The 23,003-nt window shown below is 37.8% G+C and overlaps 1 protein-coding gene across 6 annotated transcripts; it reads right to left on the bottom strand.

Annotated features, from left to right (window-relative positions):
- Positions 1 to 776: 776 nt before the first annotated feature.
- Positions 777 to 22,470, bottom strand: LOC131369352 (cingulin-like protein 1). Of its 6 annotated transcripts, none has more exons than XM_058415949.1 (20): positions 22,420 to 22,470; positions 18,920 to 19,041; positions 14,095 to 14,209; positions 13,132 to 13,317; positions 9,552 to 9,908; positions 8,741 to 8,980; positions 8,360 to 8,455; positions 7,862 to 7,996; positions 7,326 to 7,424; positions 6,762 to 6,968; positions 6,450 to 6,554; positions 5,893 to 6,045; positions 5,409 to 5,576; positions 4,388 to 4,561; positions 4,010 to 4,099; positions 3,359 to 3,442; positions 2,831 to 2,949; positions 2,604 to 2,712; positions 2,146 to 2,309; positions 777 to 1,792 (listed from the first exon to the last, which is right to left on the bottom strand). In XM_058415949.1, exons 1-20 carry the CDS (start codon positions 22,453 to 22,455, stop codon positions 1,666 to 1,668), a joined length of 2,886 nt encoding a protein of 961 aa, XP_058271932.1. In that variant the 5' UTR covers positions 22,456 to 22,470; the 3' UTR covers positions 777 to 1,665. The 6 variants fall into 6 exon arrangements, with proteins under 6 accessions (XP_058271932.1, XP_058271934.1, XP_058271933.1 ...); XM_058415951.1 differs by having other exon boundaries at positions 7,326 to 7,421; XM_058415950.1 differs by having other exon boundaries at positions 13,132 to 13,314.
- Positions 22,471 to 23,003: the final 533 nt, after the last annotated feature.

Raw genomic sequence — 23,003 nt, 5'->3', positions numbered from 1 at the left:
GAGATGCTCTGATCCACTCGTCTAGCCATCACAATTTGGCCCTTGAGGGATTCTGAACTACAATGATTTAAGCAAGGGACGCTACGGTTTGTTAATTACAAAACAAACCAAAAAACACAACTAGGGATTATAGGGGTTCTGTGGAAGCTTTTAAGTTTCAATACTTCACTACAAATTTTAGCTACATGACATTTACACTGCTTAAAGAGCGGTGTATACCTATCACTCCTCATGACTTTGTTTCAAAATATTGAATTTAAATACATCGCTGTATTGAACATACAGTTCACTGACCATTCCATTAGCCACAATTTCAGGACGCACCCATATGTAGAAGATAAAACACACAACTCTTCATGTAAATCCACAAATGTATATTAAATGCACAAGGAACAAGACTATTTTCCATGCATATTAGCACATTTTTTAAGGGACAGTTTAGAGAAACTTTCTCACAAGAGTGAACAAAAACAGCTTTCAGCCATTTATTTCTGCTAATTATGTGTTAATATTAGCATGAGCCCATTCTGGCTGAACTAAAACCCGCACCAGAACAACACTAGCCCATAAACACAGGAATCCGTGCTAGTCTTTAGTTATTAGCAGGATAATATTGGAATTGGAATATTTAGCATGAATACACACACACACACACTTACATTTAGAACAATGTTTTAGGAAAGCCAGTATTTCCATGCATATTCAAGCACATGAGCTCATTTTTAAAGAAAGGAATTTAGATGAAACCGAACTGAACGCAATGAAAGGACACTGCATTTCAATTCATGGTTCATTATTAAGAACATTAGCATTTTTTGCTTAAACTAATCCATGTAAAGGAACAATGGTTTTCGAAACAGAAAATCAGAAATGCTAATGCTGGATATTAAATAAAAGTCATTCGGGATAAACCAGCAAACTCTCATTTGCATAGTAGCACAATGCTAAGCTTATAATGACTGTTAGGAATATTAGCTTTCATATAAATATTAGCTTTTTTTTTTCTTTTTTTTTTTTTTTGCCCCATGCTAACCTTGATTTAACAATTAAAATCTGGAGAATATTTCCAATTGAAATGGTTAGCATTAAATTACAGCACAAAAAGTTTATAAAGGTCTTTTATAAAATAGATTTAAACTAATTACTTTTTTCCAACATCCTAGCCTTAAACAATTAACTCTAAAAAGAAAAACTAAATAGTTAAAGTTCATAAAAGTATTTACAATATTCTTAGAGCATGTACACCTTGAGAACAGGGCAAAAAGGAAGGGAAAAAACAATTAAATTAAATAATAAAGTAAGACTTTCCTCTATACAGTTAAAAAATAAACAGTGCACTTGGATGCACCTTGCTCTAGGACGAAGATCACTTTGTGTGATATGTTTGGCAGCGAGAACATGTTCACCTCTTAACCCCTGCAAAACATTTAGCAGACAGAGTTAAGCTTATTGTCTAGACTTAAAACACTGTTGATTATAAAAAAATAACCCACCAACAAACAGAAGCTTCCTTTCCCAGGTATAAAGATTGGTTAGATCCCAGGTATTAAAGTTAGTGACATAAGTATTAAAAGTGCCTTTTTTTTTTAAAAAAAAAAAAAAAGGTAAATGTTTTTGCAGCTTGTACATTCACATCTCTCTCTGTTCAGTTTAGTTGTGTGTCTCTCATTTCTGGCCTGAATTGTCCTCTGCAGGCTTCTTTTCTTCTCGTTTTTCTTCCTCCTCATCATCATCAGACAAGTCCAGCTTTAAGTTATCCAGAGTTTGCCTCATCATTACTGACTCCTTTCTCCTATAGAAAAAAAACAACACAAAGTATATGTTAATTAAATGCATTACTGACCATAAAAACGTTAAGCCTTTAGGAAAAGGTTTGCACTAATGTCACTTTAAAGCATGTTTCATAAGAGAGAAAAACTAGCTAGGTCATTAGGGAGAAGTTTTTCATCTTGGTGGAAACTGAATATTTTCCACAAGGATGAGAATATCTGATGACCTTTTGCTGGGACATTTGGCTGGTCCTCAGCGTTAGGCGTCCGCAGCATTAATTATCCACATCGATAATTATGTGTGTAGTTACAGATGGAACTAAATTAAAGTGTGTGAACATCACAGAGAAAGAACCGTGTGTATAGAATAACTCACTTCATCTGTAGCTGCAGGTCAAGCAGCTGTTTCTGTAATCGAGCACTGGACTCTCTCTCCTCTCCTAACTCGCGCTGGATGTATCTGAGCTGAGCCTCACGGCGACTCGCCTCCTCTTCTGCCTCATTCAGCTGCCTCTTCAGAGATCTCATTCTCTGAGTCATCTACACACACACAATAAACAAAACAGCTAAAGTAAAAAACACACAGAAAATACATCTCCAAAAACGAATTGAAATCAGATTAAAAAACTTGTAACATCGAACTACTTTAAGACATTCGTTTGTCTGTTTTCTTTTATTCACTGGACATACTGTACTGGATAAGAGTTATCTTGATTCTAACTCAATATTACTTACACAGATTACACAGATTATTACTCATATTTCAAAAAACTCTACAGGCACCATCTAGTGGTGAGAACGAATCAATGCAGTTAAAGTGTAAATGAAGTGTACCAGGTCTTTCTGCTCGTTGGCGACCTTGTGCTCCTCCTCCACCTGCTCACTCAGTTCATTAATTTTCCTCTCCAACTTACTGATCGTGTTGTTCAGCACCACTTTACTCCTGCAAAGACAAAAGGGTGGGTGCAATAGGTTAGATGTGCAAGTGTAGTTGATGTATAACTATGTAAGAATGTGTGTGTGTGGTTGTGTGTGTGTGTGTGTGTGTGTGTGTGTATTACCTCTCCTCCATTCTCAGCATGTTCTCCAGTTCTTTAGCTCTGGTCTCTGCTTTAGTGATCACATGTTCCTGAACTCTGTTATTCTGCAGCTCCTCGATTTCACCACGCAGCTCTCGAACCTGACAAAGTCATCGTCAAAATCATCAAGTAACTACCACAACATGGCATAGACATAAAACAAAACAGAATCAGATGCCAAACCCAGACGTTATTTACACACTAGATGCATCGCTATCTAATAAATTAGACATTTGATTCTACAACTCAATAATCCTCAGTCTTCTGATTACAGGTTCAAGCTAAGGAAGTGCAGTCATGTGATGAGGTTAGGTAACATAGCAGCATTGGTGTGAATGTTTGAATGTGATTATTATTGATTACTGAAGTAATAAATGACTAGTAGTTAATCAACATGGTATTTGCATACTTTAAATGATCGTCTGTTTAAAAAGACGGTTATAGAAATCTGGTAGTGGTGCACCTTGTTGTGTCATGTTTTAAACTGATATGGTGGAAATATTTCTATACCTGTCTCTCCAGGATCACTTTCTCACACTCCAACTTATCATTGAGGTCCTTCTCATGCATGAGTTTCACCTGCATCTGTTCAAACTTCAAGAAAAAAACAAAACAAACCCATTTTTACCAATTATAGCAAAAAAACAAAAAAAATATATATATAATTATATCTTTCCCTGGCGACTTCAGAAAAAGATTACACATTTAACCCAATTGTGTATTTTCTTCTTTAGTCTTGCAATGGAGCTGATAATTATGGTCTCGCTTAAAGTCTCAAGCTCCTCTTGCTGCAGAACAAGAAGTGCATATCAGTGGAGCTGTGCCTAGTTGTGGGTTTTGTGCTGCACAGCATTATGTGGATTAAGGGGATATGGTTAGGGATGCTGGAGGAGATGGAAGAGATCCAGCTCCAACCCCTGGACTTATAGTTCTGCATTGATCTCCAAAAATCTTTCCCATAAATACATGCAATAATCTTCAACTATAATCTCCAACTACTTAAATGATTATACATTTTCCCACTAAAAAAATGCAAAGCAGAGCTAAAGGGGCAGAATAATATTACAAGAAGCAAATAAATCATTTATATAAGATAATGTAGAAAAGGTAAATATTTCCGTGTGTGTGTGTGTGTGTGTGTGTGTGTGTGTGAGTATTGACCTGTTCCACTGCTCTCTTGTGTTTGGAGATAAGCCTTTGCTCATTCTCCTGCCACTCCTCCACATCGGTTTCCAGATCAATCACTTTTTCCTGAAAAACACACACACACTTTAATCTGCTGCAGAATTTTAATGTTTGTCTATATGCCAGGTGATGTTCTTCCAAAACTGAATTACTCAGAGGTTAAACTTATTTCCTGAGCACATGTTGCATATTAATATCTTTCCTTTATCCAAGTCCTTAAGTTTGTCATTAGTTGAAAAAAGTACTTCACTAAGTTTTTGCAAGCTCTGTATATACATAAAAGATTAGAATAATTATTAAGACCTGTCTTAAGACTCTAATGTGTGTGTGTGTGTGTGTGTGTGTGTGTGTTACCTGTGTAAGTTTGAGCTGTTTGCTCAGGTCGTCTCTGGTCTGTGTGATGGTGTTCAGCTCCATCTGTAAATCTTCTACTGTTCTCTCAGCTTGTTTACACTGAAGTTGAATTTTCTCCCTCAGTTGGATCTCGTCTTCTAGAGACCGCTCCTTATCCATCAGTTTATCTGAAACCTACACACACACACACACACACACACACACACACACACACACAGCTCTTGTGAGTTGTACCAGATTATATACAGTGTGAATTTACTTGTGTAAGAAGGTTGTGAAGGGGAAGGGGATGTGGTAGCTTAGTGGTTAAGGTGTTGGACTCCTGATCGGAAGGTTGTGAGTTTGAATCCTAGGTCCAAGTTGCCACCACTGGACAAGGCTCTTAACCCTCAGTTGTATAAAATGAGATGAACTGTAAGTCACCCTGGATAAGGGCATCTGCCAAATGCCAGAAATGCAAATTAATAGAAATCAAGATATTTTTTGTTTCCTTTACATTTGGCAGATGCCCTTATCCAGGGTGACTTACAATTTATCTCATTTTATACAACTGAGCAACTGAGTGTCACAGGCCTTGCTTAAGGGCCCAGCAGTGGCAGATTCAAACTCACAAGCTTCCGATCAATAGTCCAGCACATTAACCACTAAGCTACCACAAGCCCACGTTTCCATTAATTGAGGAAGTACCATATACATTCTATTTAATCTTTATTTCTATTTCCTCTTGGTAGTTCCTAGAAATTCTGTGTGCAAGTTATTATAATTTTAGATGGAAAATAATCAATATAGCAATTCCAACATTACATTAGCAGGTTTATGTTGTGTTGAATTTCACTTGTAAGTAATATCATAATGAACATTTTATTTCAGTTTGAAATATTTTGTTTTGTGCTGCAAATTAAAATTGGGTCCAAAATTGAACCTACAGCTCGGAAATGCAAGTGTAATGTAAAAATCGTCCTCTAGGCAGTGTGTGTATGTGTGTGTGTGTGTGTGTGTGTGTGTGTGTGCATGTGTTTACCTCTCCCTGTAGGCGGCTGACGATCTGCTGCAAGCGCATAAGCTCCTGATCCTTCTCCAACACACACTCCTCCAGCTCGTCAACTCTCAGTTGTGCGTCTACTCTGAGTTTCTGCTGTAGACTTAACTCAGCAGTCGACTGAGATCCCATCTGCAGAGCCTCTGCCAGCTAACACACACACACAAAGTAAAAATGAGCTACCTTGTTTAGGTTCAAGATCATGGCATCAATGAAATATTTGTACATATTTCCCTATCACATACGTAAAATTTACTGTACTATTCATTTGCATGTATAATAAGTGTGTATTCGCAACATGTATATGGCTTTTTGCAATTATGAGCACTGAGGGTGCTGCAGCGCTCCCTACTGTCAGGAGTTTCTAACTGCAACAGCTACTAATTATGTCATTTGTGGTTTCTTATCTCATGTGTCCCTTTCTCTGTGTGTGTGTGTGTGTGTGTGTGTGTGTGTGCATGTGCACCTCAGTCTCCAGTCTATCAATAGTGCTCTTGAGCTCCACTGATTTCTTTCCCTTAGTTTCTCTTTCAATCTCCATCTCCTCCAGATTCCTTTCAGCCAACCACAGTTTTTCAGTTAGCTCCTGTACATGTTGGGTCTGCTTCTCCAGAGCCTCCTGTATACAGACATATATATATATATACACAGTCAGTAAAACAGCCTATATAATCTATAGTAAAAATGTAATCTCATGCATTCCAAAGAAACAAACAAACACCAGTGTGAACAGTTGCTACACCCATCACAGGGTCAATGAAACAAAGCACATCTTAGAAGAAAACTAATATAAAACAGTACATGTCAAAATGCGTATTCAAAATTAATTGGTACATATCACAGGACAGAGTTAGGGCATTGCTTTAGTATAGTAAAATAATGGCTATTTTACTAACAGATATTCAGACCAATTATGTTACATACATGAAATAATGCATCATAAACCTCAAAGGATATCCATTTGTTTTGCCTTCAATTATGTTTTATGTATTCATTCTCTACAAAAATACAACACACACACACCTCTGAATCTTGGATTCTGTTTTTGAGTGACTGTTGCAGGAAGTTAAAGGCGTATTCCTGAGTGTTTGCTTCCACCATAACCTCTCGAGCCTCTTTCAGTTCCACCTGCAAAACAAACACACACACACACATACAAGTGAGCCATGTGAATAAAAAACGGTGTGTATCGGGCCATGTGAGTAACCTACATTTCCCTGACTGTGTATGCGTCTGTGTGTTCAGTTCAGTACAATGTCAGCTGATTTCATTTTTACTTATTAAAAGTAAATAGTTAAGTGAATTTTACTATTTAAAAAAGTTAGCATTTCTTACATCGATCTGCTTGAAGCGCTCCACCATCACATTGTTGTCGCTCTCAAGTTCAACAATTCTATCTCTCATCCTCTTCATTTCTGTCTGGAGCTGTGTGTTCATGCGTAGCAGGTCCTCGTTATTCACCAGCAAATTGCGCATCTCAAAACGAATTTGAGTCCTCTCCTTCTCCAGCTCGATGCTTTCTGCCTCCAGAAACTGGTTTCTCTGTAAGGAGGAGAAGAACAAAATCATTTGAAATAAATGAGAATAAATGAGAACGTTTGTTTCTCCAGTCTAAAGGCACATAAAGGGTTTCTTCTTTTCTTTCGTTCTTACTTAACTCCTAAAAAGGAACCTAGCTGTAACATGCACAATAGCCCAGATTAAGAAAACTAGGAATGCTTAAACAGATTCCACTTAATTATTGCTTGCGTTAAAACTTTACACAAGTAGTCGCATCGTTAGTGATCACAGACACATCAGATACGATGGCCTGTAATGAAGGGTGTCACGTTTATTTTCTGAATAATGCCTGTATAAGTATTGATTAACGCATTTTTTGAAATCTTGTCCTTTACTTACTCTCTGACATTCCTCCAGCTGTCTGGTCAGCTCTTCAATGTAATCCCGCTTGCTGGGCACATTGTTCCTCAGCAAGAATTGTGATGGCGGGGCTTGCTGCTGAGAAATTGCACATAATTCAACAGGCTGCTAACCACAAAACACTGCTCAAGGAAAACAGTTTAATCATCAGTAATGCTACAGAAAATGGCACAATAATTAAAATTAATATCTTTAATGAATAATGAATATCTCATATGTTAAGGTAACAACTATAAGAATGGATGATAAATACCATGTGCTACTCTCAGTAATATTTTAATTTTAAAAATTTAACTATAATTATTGCATTGAAAAATCTACATATGCAAAATTTCTTGGCAGTTATTTGTTAAATAATTGCTTCTCTTTCGGACTAGTAATCCAGTTAGATGCTATAAAGAATTTCAACAGTTAGTATTTTACTTAAATATTTAATTCACATATTCCTAGTGAAATATTTCATTATTTCTGTACTATTGCGTAATATCGTAATAACAGAAAGCAAAAGCTCTTACCATCTGTCTCCGGCTGAGAGTGGCATAGGCTGAGAATCGTCCTTGGGGAGCGTTCATGAAGTTCACAGGACTTGAGCTTCGGTTCAACGTGAATAAGTTCTTCTCAGATGCTGTAGGAGACCTATTCTCCGGCATCTAACACACAAACCTTCATTAACTTTTGTCTTAGGCATTAATTACTATTAACTAGTTTGATTAACGTGTGAATTGTCACCAAGTTTATCTTCCTGGTACTATATATTAGATTTCTTAATTTAAATGCACTCTTTTGTCAAACACAAAAATTTCTACACAATACTCATATAATTTTTTTATGAAGTGTATTCAATTTCATACTAAGTACAGTAATAAGTGCTGATTGCTGATCAGTGACAAGATTTTGCATTAGAATGGCAGGAACAAAAACTACAGTATACTATATCAAATAAGTCTGTGGTACTTGTTAATATGAAAACATGTCAAATAATAATAATTAAAAGAACAAAACAAAACAAGCACCTTGAATTCGGACATTCGGCCTACAGGGTTGTAGTCCAGCGAAATGGTTGAGTAGGGGCTGTTAAAAACTCTGGGAGGAGCGTCAGCACCGCCAGTCTGTGAGAGAAGACAAATCATATATTACTGGATCTGCTATATTTGCGTTTGCTTTGCAATGAATACTTACAAAATAGCTTAAAAGTTAATAGAGATAGAGCACAGGACTGGGAAGATATTAATATTAAGTGAACAATAACAACACTGTTAAATAAAGATTTAAAGACGTGTTGTATTTGACATGTTTACACAGAAAGGAAGACTCACGTTTTCAGAAGGGCCCTGCATGTTAAATAATAAACCAATTAAATAAGACTAAGGTTTATTCAACACACACGCTCTCACCTTGTTGGGACCGCTGTCCCAATCTTTCATAGACAATGACTCCATTGATTTCCACTGGGACAAATTAGATTTGGGAAGATTTCCATTGGCACTAGTGTCAGTGGGTCCGCCTGGTCCGCTTGCACCGTTTCTGATCGGACCCGATCCTAGGAACATCTGGTACTTTGGGCTGTTGATGGCTTTAGGGGTAAGTGGCTCCTCCTCAGACTCTGGGCTTGTTGGTCCGTTCTCTTGATTCAACTGAAATTCCAAGAGAAAGATGCGTTATTGAAAGTGTATTAGTGTTTATGTGCGTTTGCGTGTTTGAGAGCTTGCGTGAACACACTGGAAAAAACATACAAGCTTCTGCAGGCACTGAGAAAGCAAACCAATTCCGTAAGCATGCACTGACGACATGTGCAAATAAAGGCGTGAAAGTAGCACTGCTGAATTTTCGGCAGGTTGTAGCATATAGTGAGATTAAAACAACAAAATTACCTCAAGAACCCATCTGAATAAAAAAAAAAAAACTCACACAAATCCTGAAGGAGACACGATCATTTCAAAAGGTGTGTATGTACTCATGCAGTGAAGACCAAACAGGTTTATCAATACACGAATAAATAATGAACAGTTGATTTAAAACAAACACTCCTGGCACAGGAAGGTTAGTGGTGTGGTGATAAGCAGAGCAAACGCATACACACACAGATGACATTGATGACGAGTGTGCAGTTCATGCATGCGACTCAAAGTGTGAAGTGATGCGGTTCTTGCGTGCGGCGTAACACAAATCGTCCGGTCGAGTGTGGCAAACCGCACACACACTTACCCGGCCAGAATGTGAGTGTGTATTGGGACCGTTCTTTGACTCTCCAGATGGCGACGTTACTGTTACAGTGGGAATTTTGCTCTCTGATGCATTTCCTGTTCCATCTTTTCCTTGTTGTGGTGATGGAGAAACGTTAGGTGTAATCTGCTCACTGCTCTCAGATACAGAGAACTTGTGGATGAGGGTTTTCACGCTTCCTGATCGTGTGAGATTTGTCGCTTTCATCAATGATGCCTTCACGCTGGCTCTCCAGTTCTTCTTCTCGTCCTCCACGTGATTGCTTGTTACGTCGACGTGTCCGTTTGAAAGTATGTCAGTGTTTTTTGGGCTACGCAACATGTCTTTGTTGTCTGTTTCCTGAGAAATACACCAATCTACATTTTAAGACCCATTCAAAACAGATTGCCCATATGATCATTTAAATATTTTTCTATCATTTGGCTTATTTAACTTGAATGAGAGCACAAACAAGGGCCTGAAGCAAGATGCCGGAAACTTAAAAATAAACCAAAATAAATACCTTGGTTAGGAATTTCTATGCCTGTCTGCATATGGTATAAAATGTCACAGTTGTCAAATTGACTCTTGATGCCAAAAAGGCCCAAAAAAACAGAGACAGTAAGCATGCAGCATAAAAGAACAAAGCTCAGGTGACAGCCTGTCTGCACCTGAGGCCTCACATGGAACATTTAAAATTTTCACCTACGTGACGGCTGAGAAACTGATTCGCAATGGTGTCAGTCCCACTTTTGTTATAATCTAATTTTTATAGCCATTCTTTAAGTTGTAAAGAAACAGGAAGAAAAGCTGTAAAAGTCATAAAACACTTTTGTTAACAATATTATTTCAATATAGTTAGTAATTATTTATAATCCCACTATCCAGGGTCGAGGATGGTTTCTCTTTTAAGCCTGGTTTCTACCTCCATCCTGTTCTCTGTAACTATTCCCCTGCCACTGCTGATAAGATATCAAATCAAGATTTCTGTACAGCTACTTTGTTAAAACACGGCACAAATAAAATGGAACTGAACTGGCAGCGATATACAAGTTCTGGTTATGAGCTTAAATACGATGCTGATATGATGTCCTCGCTGTAACGGACCCTGCAGTATGCAAGCTTTTGCTGAGTAATGCCAAACAGCATCATGCTTGACAAGATAACAGGTCAACAAGATGTAGGTTCATAGCACAGAAAACACAAGTGGATTGGCAGAGAAATGTAAAAATTAGAAAGGGAGAGAGAGCGATCCACCTGAGAGATGGATGTTAAGGTAACCTGGCAGCCTAGATACACACACACACACACACATTGTGAACCAACATGTCTTTGTGTTTCAAAAAAAATTAGTTAAGCACTGTTGATCTTAACTCCAACCAGACTGGATGTTCTAATTCCCTCTATCTATTTATTTGTTTTTATGCTTTCTTTTCTTGTAAACTTTGTTAAACCTTGTTACATTTATACAGTTTTATTCACTTGTATGCCTCTGGTTTAGAAAAGCTGCAAAATTAATCATATGGAAGGATAAATTTAATGCAATTACATTTGGCTGAAAAGCGCATTATCACATAATATTGCATGCTTAAGGGATTAGACAGATAGAGAAACAACAAAAAAAAACGGTGTGATTATATAATGGCATATGCATCAATTTCTCCATCTCCCTCTCGGTTTTTCAATAGACTTTCACACACATCGATGGCGTGTCACATAACTAATCACTTAACATCGTTTGTTATTAATAATAATAACAAACCTCAATTTGTTTGACTCACTAAAACCATAAACAGTTGACATCTGGTCACAAAGAAATGTGCCACAAATGGGTGAAAAAACACATCCAATCACCAAAAAGCTCTTAATATTGATAAATACACAAAAGATAATTGTGCTAATCCAGGATCTCCAAACTGGCTAGTGTCCAGCGTGTTACACAGATGAAGAGAGTTCAGCCTAATCCAGACACTCGCACAGCTTCCTTCCCCTGGGAAAGCTGAGTGAATCTGGGGGACTCGCTCTAGACTGTTCCCTGAGGGCTGGCTTCAGTGCTAATCGTTTAGTGTATTTAAAGAGGGATAATCGCTTTATGCAGACTTTACTGTGATTTATTTTCTACTACAATATGATCTCATAATGATGACAAGTGAGTTATCCTTTATCCCGTTGCTTCAAAATAAAATCCAAACCTTTGTTTAAAAAAAATGAATGTTTCAAGTGCTAGCTTTTATAAGCTTCTGTTATTGTGCTAATCCCAGCGCCAAACCCTATTTTCATATGTGAATGAGACGAGGTCACCGATTTTGAGGCTGAGCGCGATTACCTAAAATGCGCCGCTCCCTAGGCTGCTTTTCTGGCTAAAGGCCTTCAGCTCGCTGATGGGCTAAAGAGTCCCGATGAGGGGAAAAAGGGCATTACAGTACAGCTGTCTCATTCCCACGGCAACCCCCCCCCCCCCACACACACACACACACACTCACATTGAGGACAGGGCAAACATTTGAAACACTTTATGTGTGCGAGTGTGTGTATGTTGTGTGTTCCTTAGGGGCCTGGAGAAATGACATATGGTGCTGAATTCAATGTGTCCTGACCTAAATTACTGTGATTCTGTGCACCAACTTCACATAGCATGCTTTAATGCTAATGTGTGTATTGCATGTACTGTGGAATTTGCTATCCATTGACCCTCATTCTACCCAAAACATAAACCACATAAGCATAAACATGCAATATGTTCCATTATCATTATCATTATTATTATTATTATTATTATCAAAAGCAGACTTCTCAAATGATCCTCCCTATAATAAAATAAATGCGATTTCAAGCATTGCGCTATTTCAAATGTGCAAAAAAGCGCACACCACTGCATTTGAGATTTGCACAAACGCACAAAGATGATTAATTATGTAGGGCGGTGAATGAAACTTGCCTCCGGCTGTCCACACTAAGCACTCACATCTTTGTTCCCTGTGTCACTGGTAAAGCTTCTCAATATAGTTCAGTCAGCATTTAATGTGTTCATTTTAGCTTTCAAGCAAAAAATGTAAAATGTAAAACCTGTGAAATATGAAATGCTTGAACTGAAACCGGAATTTATTATCAGAAAACCTTGAAAAAACATTTATAAAAAAATTAAACACAATAAAAACACACCACAGTGATTGGCACTCCTAAAAATGATCAGCAATATTTCACTTTTGTAAGTTCACTTAAGTGTTTAGGGACTCTTAAGGTGCCACCCACGACTTCCTGTTTTACTCGGGTATAAAAATGAGTGGCCTTAGTCGATCCTTCAATTAAGTACCCTTAACTCATCAACATGGGGAAAATTTCATCATAAAGATCTGCAGAAGATGGCAGCATTTCCAAATCTACAATTAGATGCCATCTTCATGCCAAAAAAAGCTATATAGAAACCTGTCCTACACCTAACAACATAGGCACCTGGAGTTTGCCAGATGTTTCCTGATCCCACCCCCCCCACCCGGGCTGAGTAGTGGTGATCTTACAATGATTTTATGTTACATAACCCGTAGAAAAACAATTGTTTTGGCTCATATAAAACGTTAATTACCATTTTAGTTTCCGTCTGACTCTTCCCTGGCATTCCGTTACTCAGTTTTTCGGTCAGGTGGTCAAGTTTAGTGCTTTCCTCTCTGTATCTCTGGATGTTTTCCCCGAGCATGCTCAGCAGGGCGTTGAGGGCCTGCTCACGAAACTGAAGCTGCTCTGCGTGGGCTGCCTTACCCACAAAACACTTCTGTAGGTCACGTTTGTGCCCAGGAAAGCAATGTAAGACAGAAGGAAAGAATGAGGGAATGTTAATTATGTGAAATGTATGCACTAGGATCCAGGCAAATGCTAAATAACATTAAATATTTACTAAGCAAAAAAAAATAAAAAATAAATAAAGCATGCAAAAACTGATAGTACACAGAAGCAGATCATTTGCAACAGAAACACTGGATTCGACAACGTGATGGAGAGGCTTAAATAAATATGATTTAGAATAAAAGACTTTCATAAGTTTTAATCTTGCTGATAGTTATATGAATGCCTAAAAAAATCAAATATGAGGATAATTGACCAAAGAATCTGTGGGTTTACAAAAAACAACAAACAACAACAACAAAAAGGAAACATTTGTAATAACACTATAATAAATATTTCTTGTCATTTTATTTGCTTTAGAAAGTTCACTGGTTCTGTTGTTTATGTGATATGAGCATATAGTGTAGTGCTAATGCTAATGTCTGTATGTTAATATATATTATGACAAAAATTTATATCAGTATCTGATAACAGTTCTTGCGATTTTCACCCAGACCCATGGAGTATGTCAACATAGGTGTGTGTGTGTTTCTGTTCCTTTCGCTCTTGTGCTCTGACACACACTAACAAATCTGTATTACATCAGGAGTGTTTGCCAAAGAGCAGTAGAATATGTAGAATATGCAGGAGAAGTAAACAAGCTTGTCTTTAATCTATAATCTAATTAGAACTGTAGTATGTGTAGTGTAGTGTGTATTTTACTCACAGAGTTGATCTCGGATGTTATGTTTCTCTGCAAATGTTCAGAATCAGCTTGTAGAGTCTCTGAACCTGCTGTCTCACAATTCAGGACCTTTCTCTGCAGTCGCACTGACGTCAATCTAACACACACACACACACGAAAATTAAAATAAGGTATTAGCATGTACAGAATAATTGTTTTATTTCTTCTTTTCTCACTCTTTGCATAATTGCTGTATATGAACAGTGTAAGGCTCAGCTCAACGAGAACAGGTCCAGCTATCATAGCTTCACAAAGACATTATTTAAGATCCAAGAGATAAAAACGTTCACATTCACCTGCTCATGATTATACTACATGGTGCTTCCACTAGAGGGAGATGCTCGATCATAAAAGACAACATAACATAGACGGTCTATGTATTAAAAAATACATCAGTCTTTCTGTGATAAGTGCTCTGCGCGTGTTTGTGTATGTGTGTACGCGCCTGTCTGTCTTTAGAATGACAGGAATATAAAAGTAAAGAATGAAGCGAAGCATGAAAATGGCCAGTCTCTCACAACACATTAGAACAGTAGACCAAAAGTAGAAAGTTGAATGATATAAATGTTTTCCATTTTTTAAAAAAAACAAACTCCACTTTCCCATGCTGCCCTTTATGCAGAGTTTAAGAGATATTTCCAATGAGCTTACACAGCTGTATTTCAACACATGTGCATTCTCTCTCTCTCTCTCTCCCACTCTCTCTCTCTCTCCTCCTCTCTCTCCCATACCACTCCTATCATATTTCCTAATCATAGTTACCACACTGTCTTTCTCACACTCACTGATATTGCCACATTTAACCTCTCCAGGGAGGAACGCTACCATTATACAAGCACAAGATTGTGCAACAGCATGTTACCTTATCTGTAATTCCTGAAAGCTTCATTGTATGTATATACTTGTTTTAAGCATTTTATTTGTATGTTCTGCAGCAAAAAAAAAACAACAACAACAAAACAAAAACACCGCCACTTAATTTCTGATGACACACACACACACAGAAGAAGAAAGTTCCATGCTAATGAAGCAAAATATGTGGATTTTGCTGATTTTGCAAGGATGATGTGTCCACCGAAGGACACGGGTTATGACATCAGCAAGACTTCATAAAGTTTTGTCTTTCCTAAAGGGTGTGAGTGTGTGCGTCTAAAAGCAGGGCAAAGTCAAGGGCAAGAAAGACAATGAACCACCCAGAGACCAAAAGCTAAACAAGAAGCAGAGAAGAGAGAGAGAGAGAGAGAGCTTATGGTGGCCTGAAACCATCCTAAGACCTTTATATCGGTCCTTCCTTCAGCTTCTGTCTGTATCTCCTGTTTGTCTAAGTAATACAATAAAATTACTAAACCTGGATTACATATTTACATTCATAAACTCTCTCTTTCTTTTTTGAAGGATTTGCAATTTAACAAAACAACATACATACATTTAAGGGTAAACTCTTTCCGGTTACAAGAAGGAAAAAAAGAGAGAGACAACGGATTATGCTCGATTTCTTTTGAAATCAGTCTCAGCTGTCACTGGGTAAATTACTCACTAAACTATTCCAGCCACAAAAAATGTTTTGTCATCAAGTCTTAACCTGCGTCCATTCTGTCATAAAATACAGACTAATACAGGGCTCAAATGTCTTCCTTTGAAATCTCTAAATCATTTTCCATGTTCTAACACCAAACTGGATGTTGTATGAACTAGTACTTGGCAAGCTGAAGTATTTAAACAGCCTCAGATTTAACAGGTAAAAGGAGGACACACCCTTTCGTTTATCAGTGGATTATAAGGATGTGCTCCAACGTGCCCTCATGTCTGGTAGGCATCTGAAAAAGTCCCAGGGTGAAACAGCTCTGTTTCAGTTATGATCTTTTCAATCTATTCACACTGAACAACCTCTAGACATAATTTCCCCTTTGAAGGTTTTGGAAACTGTTATTGTCCCACACTGATGATATTTGGGCATGTGAGCAAAAGAACATGATGCAATTGATCAGAATTTCACTCCAACTTTTTACAACAAATTACAACATGCCACCTTTGTTGGCAGACCACTCAATTTTTAGCTGAGCAAATATATGTAAAATAAAGTATTTCTAAGTATATCTCAATTCACTCCGTTGCTACCATCGAAGGTCACCATCTCAGTATCAGTAAAGATTATCAAGCCTGCTCCAGACACAGCAATACAAGCCCAAGCAATGACACTACCTCCACCCTGCTTGACCCATGAGCTTATTTGTTGTTGTCTTTTGCTCTCCACACTTTGGCCTTCCCATCACCTTGCTAGAGGCTAGGTGGTTTCAGCACTCTTTAAAAAATTCTTACTGCTGATCAGTGGCTTGCATCTTGTGGTTTGGCCTCTATATTTTAATACTCTATCTTTTTTGAACAGTGGGTTTTGGTCCCTTCACTTCTGCCCTGTCAAGGTTGTTGATCATGTCATGGGCGGTTGTTCTTGGGCTTTTCTTCACAGCACTCACAATGTTTCTGTCAACAACCTGCTGATTTTCTTGGATGACCTGCTTAATGTATGGTTGCTAGAACACCAGTGTATTTCTTTTCTGTTTCTGGACATTCCATATTGTTTCATGGCTAAAACCCAATGTTAGTGCCCAATGACAGCTTTCTCAGGACTTCATGCAACAGGTGCAGTCTTCACACGCTCAGACCAAAAGCAAGATATTCAAAACTATTAATTGTTTAAACAAGCAGTCTAACACGGCAAGTCTGGGCAACAAGAAACACCACACGTCAATCACAGGTTTCAGGATTTCTTGCCAATACACATCAAGATGTAAGGATCAGAAAATTAAAATTGAAACTCAGATTCATCTTTTCACCTTAAACCCAAATGTCTCCAGTGTACAGCAAAAACAAATAAACTGGCCTTGGTCTTCCAATACTTTTGGAAGGACCCTTTCTGACTATTTACATCTATTGTCTACATAATAAATAATATTAAACAATATCAAATAATAATATAATATCTATATATGGCACATCCAGTAAGTGATGGGGTTTGATAAAGATATGACAATATAATATACGATCATAAGAAAATCAGAGAACATTACATTTCTGCTGTCATGTGCAATATTATGAACAAATCCAACACAAAATATTCTAGCGCTTTCTTTGATCCAATAATTGAATCATTTTGCACTGCCGGTTCAGCGTTTTGAAATATGTCGCCATCATTCAACTGAAACGTGGAATTTCTTCATCTAACGAGAGGTACTGTAAACCCTTAAATCGCATTGGACAGATATCCCACTGTCGATTTATCATTCTGTTTATATGCAAATGACGCGTGTCCCTGAAAGCGTTAACATCTGCTCAGGGTGAACACAAACGGAAAGAAGATTAGCGGGGTCAGATCAGGGTTTGTTTACAAGCTAACATCCAGAGTAGTCTGTAAAATGTTGATTCATTAAAGCATGATGACATGCACAAGGTAATTTATACTACATAGTAATGTGCTCAACCCTGGGTTTTTTTCTTTTTCTTTTAATAACACCGTCAGCTATCAAAAGCTAATACTGTCTAATATTTTTCCGACTAGACGAGCACAGGATTTGTATCAACTTATACTCTGATCACAGATACTGAGCATTTACACTATATTTATGAATTGTTGTAGTGTTCGAATTATGCAGTATTGCACATAACCAGTATGATTTTTCCCATAAATATTCCCTAATATAAGTTACAGAAATGAAAATGTGAAAATGTGAATATATATATATATAGAGAGAGAGAGAGAGAGAGAGAGAGAGAAAGAGAAAGAGAGAGAGAGAGAGAGAGAGAGAGAGAGAATATAAAAGCATAGCGTGTGAGCGTGTAAGTGTGCAAGAACATTTCTTCTGTAATTGTGATGTAAACAAACCGGTTACAAATCATCCAGAATGTGGGTGGAGGACCTGGATGTAACCAGAACGACAGGTCCATGTCAGGATCAGTATTCTCATCAGAGCGCTCAGTTCCTTCTTTCCACATCACTTTCTTTCCTTTTTTTGTCATTTACTAAGTTTGATCATTCTGGAGGAAGGCGTTTGTGTTTTTTGTGTAATTGCTGGTCTTATTTACTCAAGCTCTTTATTATTTGAGAGCTTGAGTCGTGTTTATTCTTCTGAGGTAGTTAGCAACTGAATCACCTACAACAGTACGAGATGACATTCCCCTTTCTAATGACAACCTTTTTATGACATAATGTCAATATATTTATCCAATTTTGATGATAACAGTTAGAACATATCACAATAAGTGTACCCTCAGTGTACCTCAGCGCGTTTAAAAAGGCACAATAGGATGAGAAAGGCTGTGTGCCTGTAGTACAATGTCACAATGCAGAACATTTAGATCAGATCTATTCAGCTTCATTACCACAGAGACAGAAAGTTAAAAAATCTTGCGTGACATCTGCGTCAAACCAGAACAGCTTAACAAAAGGCTAGTGCTTAATGTTCAATAACACACGAGACTCGTTTTTACAAATAAGATCCCGAAATATATTTCCATTTAGACTTATGTGCACAGTATCTGTCGCTATTCTGTTGTATTTGCAAGACACCTATGCATTATTTTTCTTTTTGGTTTAAATAGCTGGGTTAATATTAGCTGAAGAATCTAAAGAAATAAAAACACATGGACAAACAGTATCCTGAATAAATGATTTTATCTGGCCTGCACTTGTAAATGGAGCTAGGGATTAATTCCAGCTTCTGGTCATATGAGAGCACGTCCGTGTGAGTGTGTGTGTGTGTTTACATGAATATGTACATAAGCATGCATGTGAGCGTGTGTGTGTACTCACTGTTGACTGACGTGTGAAATCTCCCGCTCTGTCTCTCTCTGCAGGTCTATTAATCTGAGGTGACTCTGGGTGATGAGACTCCACAAACTCCCAGCGCTGTCACTGAGCTTCTCTGGAAAAACCTGCAAGATATCAAAAGAGTTTCATATTAAGGATCATTAGAACATACGATTCAGTAGCTTAAGTATTCAGCTCAACAAATTCCAAAAATTATTCATTAACTAAAGAAAAGCAAACTGTTTTTTATTGTCTAATCTAAACACACACACACACACAAATATATATATATATATATATATATGTGCTAAGTTGATCAGTCTAACATAATTATAGGATCCTGATTCACAAACACATGCATCAGGTGTTTGTCAATCCAAAGAGCCCAAAACAGAAGGCACAGATTTAAAATTTTAATGCTTAAAAAACACAATATAATGAGTAATGCATTATGTGGGCAATTTTGGCCACAATAGTGTTCCAGCCTACAGATGGAAGTGACAGGCGGCTACAGGCCACGTCAATCTGCATAGTCTGCAATCTGGTTTGTGTTTTAGCGTTGCTTTAACAAGTGTAAGTGGATTTAAGCTGTTTTTATTGCTCAGATTTATAGTCACAACCAAAACCCCAGGGTCTCTACTAATGCAACATTTTGTGATACAATAACACGTTATTTCAAACTGAAAAATGTCCATGTGGTAGCTGTTGTATCCTTGTATTACATTAAAATCTGTCTGAATATCCTGATCACACACACCATTTGCTTTGTTTATATAAACTCTTGTGATGCTATATATTTGAATCAAATGTTAATAGTTGATACGTATCAGCAACTTAACCTTGACATTACCTTGATTAGGACGGACCGTTATGAATCGTCAGTTCTTTCTGTTTACATGAATAAAGCCTCTCTGAGGAATTTTAATCATCGAAAACTTGGAATAAAAACGTGACTATAGGGCAAATGATTCAGTCTGTCACTGGAATACTCATTTGTTTTCAACAAAAGAGAACATTTTGCTAAATGCAGCAGGAATGTAAAAACATTCTAATGACTTCCCCTAATCTCCAGCAAAAACCGCAGACCCTTGAACTAGAAAGCAAACCTAAAGGTCACGGCTCAGATGTTACGCAGAATTGGTTGCTTGTCCTGAGGTCTTGTCTCGATGAAGGCAATCCGGTCTGACGATCCTAAAAAGGATGAAATGCTGCTAGATGTAACCTCCTACTCCGAAGCGTGCGATTCCATTTTGTCTGGAAGATTCGACCGAGAATCTTCTTGGCACTTGAAGTTAATGAAAGAGAACGTTTCGCTAAATGCGAGCGGCGACCAAACAGGAATACATTTTCACACTCAGTTATCATGAATTCCTGGCAATTGAAGCTAACAAACAACCAACATGCTTTTCCAGCACAGTAAAAGCTGCCACGGAAGACGGCAAGAACAACAGATCTGTTTTGGGAATGAGTTCGAGTGATTCATCATGTGAAAAGGCCTGGAACGGTTTGGGAGAGAGAAAGACAAATGTACAGCCAAATTGCCCTGTGGCTAAATCTACAAGCTGCAGTCTGGATCTGTATCCGACAAAACAAGTGATGGTGAGATAAATGACTAGTCATGTCCACTTAATACTAAACATGAGTTTTAGCAGTACCCTGTGATAAACTTACTGTGAGACTCTCATTAGATCATTAAAGTTCCAGTAGATCACAGTAAATACTTAGATTTCACTATAATGAAACATGTAGATAGACAATGCAAATGTAGATCATTTCATGCAGACTTTGGCCACACAATCTAAGTGCCAAATCCACTTCCTGCAAAATAAAATCCCAGACAGATTTGTCTACAGCTCTCATTTTGTCTGTGTAGAAATGTGCTTTTAGTGCCTTTAAACTTGCATAGTTGAAAACGTCTGCCTTGGGATATCATAAAGGTTTTAATCCAAACCACTACATGAATTTAGAATCTGTGCCCTAAGCTAAAATAGTCTTGTGAACTGTAATTGAATTGAACAATTTGAAATAGGAGCAAGTGTCTGATTGTACTCTAAAGAGAAAAATTGAGCAATAAACTGACAAAATGTGCTAATGTAATTCTTTACGAGCAAGCAAACATTTTGATATATGATTAAAATGAAGTCCAACCAGGTTTCCTATACAAAATGCTGAAAAGTTCCTGGGAGATGGAAATACGCATGCAAGCCACGGATCATTTGGAAACTTTGTTTGCTGGGATGATGATATATGTGGGGTGGTGACCGGAAGATCGGGGTTCAAGCCCCAGCACCACCAAGCTGCCACCATTGGGCCCTTGAGCAAGGCCCCCAACCCCCAAGGATGGGATATGTGATATGTTTCACTGTGCATTAATGTATATGTGACAATTAATGACAACTTGTCTCAGTTTCAGACAAACACTGATAAATGAATATGTGTAAATTGTCTACTACTAATTTGTAATGGGACCTGTTACTGAAAACGAGTTTTAACACTCCTGTTTTAGACGTAGTGAATGGAATTTTGTGCTGAGCTCAGAGTGGAAAAGATTTTCACAAATTATGTGGAAGCCACTTGCATTCACTTCTGTTCACGTAGCAGGTGACGGCTTTAGGCAAAAGAGGCTTAGTATAAAAATGGAATAGTGTGACAGGCACGCTGTCACACCAATAAATACCAATAACAAACGTGATGACACTTTGATACACAGCATTACACCTAGTATTGAACTGAGCAGAGAAATGTTTGATAAAAGTGTGTGATTTCCCTAAATAGACAAAACTATCAAGCTAACACAGCTAAGTAATTGATTTCCTGTAACAGTTTGGAGTTTCCTCAGCAGGGAGATGGGTGTGACTCTCTGTAGCGAGTTATGGGAAACAGGAGGTCAAATCATCCATCAAACCTAACCCCACTGCAGAATTACCAGAACTTCTGGAGAGTAATACATTACGCAACAAGCCATGGGGGTGGGGGGGGGAGCACATAAAAACCGGTGACAGGAATGCAGACTAAGCAAACACAGGTTTTGTGTAGGAGGTGGTGTTTTTAAGAGCAGGATTTCCCCGACTCCATAATCATAAAGAGTATTAAAAAAGGAGATCAGGAACCTTTATGGGTGCTGGAATGAAATCAAACACCCTTACAAGAGAAAGCAAACCTGAGTAATTCAGGTCATTCCGAAACAAAAACCTGAATTCGAACCAAAAAAGAACAGATCTACAATGTGGAAAAAGTCTGATATGGAGAGTGGACTGTTCTTGGTTGTCTGATACAAAAATTTGTGTTACTCCATTAAAACAACATCAGTAAGAAAACGGCATGTGTAAACATAAAGAGCACCATTTTATCATATCTATCATAACTATCATAACTATCATACCAGCTACAGGATCAATATTTACAGTAATTTTCACACGCTCAAAAAGAAGAGAAATTGAACAACAAACCAAACACAGGAAGAAGAATTACGTTGTCTAGTATTTCTACTTTAGTTTACTTACAAAGTCAAAGGCAGAGGTAGAGCTGCAGGCGCTCATGGTGCAGAAAAGACCCGAGTTTGGGGGAGTTTTGGGTTAACGACACACAGTGTTTAGCATTCAGTCCTGTTGCTGTGGGTGAAAATGTGACGTCCTTCACAAGTCAACCCTGTGTGTGTGTGTGTGTGTGTGTGTGTGTTGTCTGCTTGATTGATCATTCTCTATTCTCCCCCCTGGGAGAGTTAAAAAGACCAGGGAGACAAGATTTAAAGTTAGTGTTTAAAGTCTGTGTGTGCGTGTGTGTACTCTCAAGTGATGAGCTTGCGACTACGTTTATGTAAGAAAAAATATAACATGAATTTTACTGCAAAAAAATAAATAAAGACTTGCTCAGTCAAGTTATTAGTGCTAATATAAAGATCAGCCTAATTATTGATGCCTTATAAAAGGTATATACTGACACACACACACACACACGCACACACAGACTCTTTTTCCCCATGCAAAATATTTCCCCCAAACATGGAAGTGGTCATAAATCATGCATGGGCAGAGATTATGGGAAAGTTCAAGTTGAATTTCTGAGCAAAATCTGCTGTTCACATAGC

This window comes from Hemibagrus wyckioides, linkage group LG18 (assembly GCF_019097595.1).
Source record: "Hemibagrus wyckioides isolate EC202008001 linkage group LG18, SWU_Hwy_1.0, whole genome shotgun sequence".
In the NCBI taxonomy this organism is placed as follows: Eukaryota; Metazoa; Chordata; class Actinopteri; order Siluriformes; family Bagridae; genus Hemibagrus; species Hemibagrus wyckioides.
This window is presented reverse-complemented; position numbering and strand designations above follow the sequence as displayed.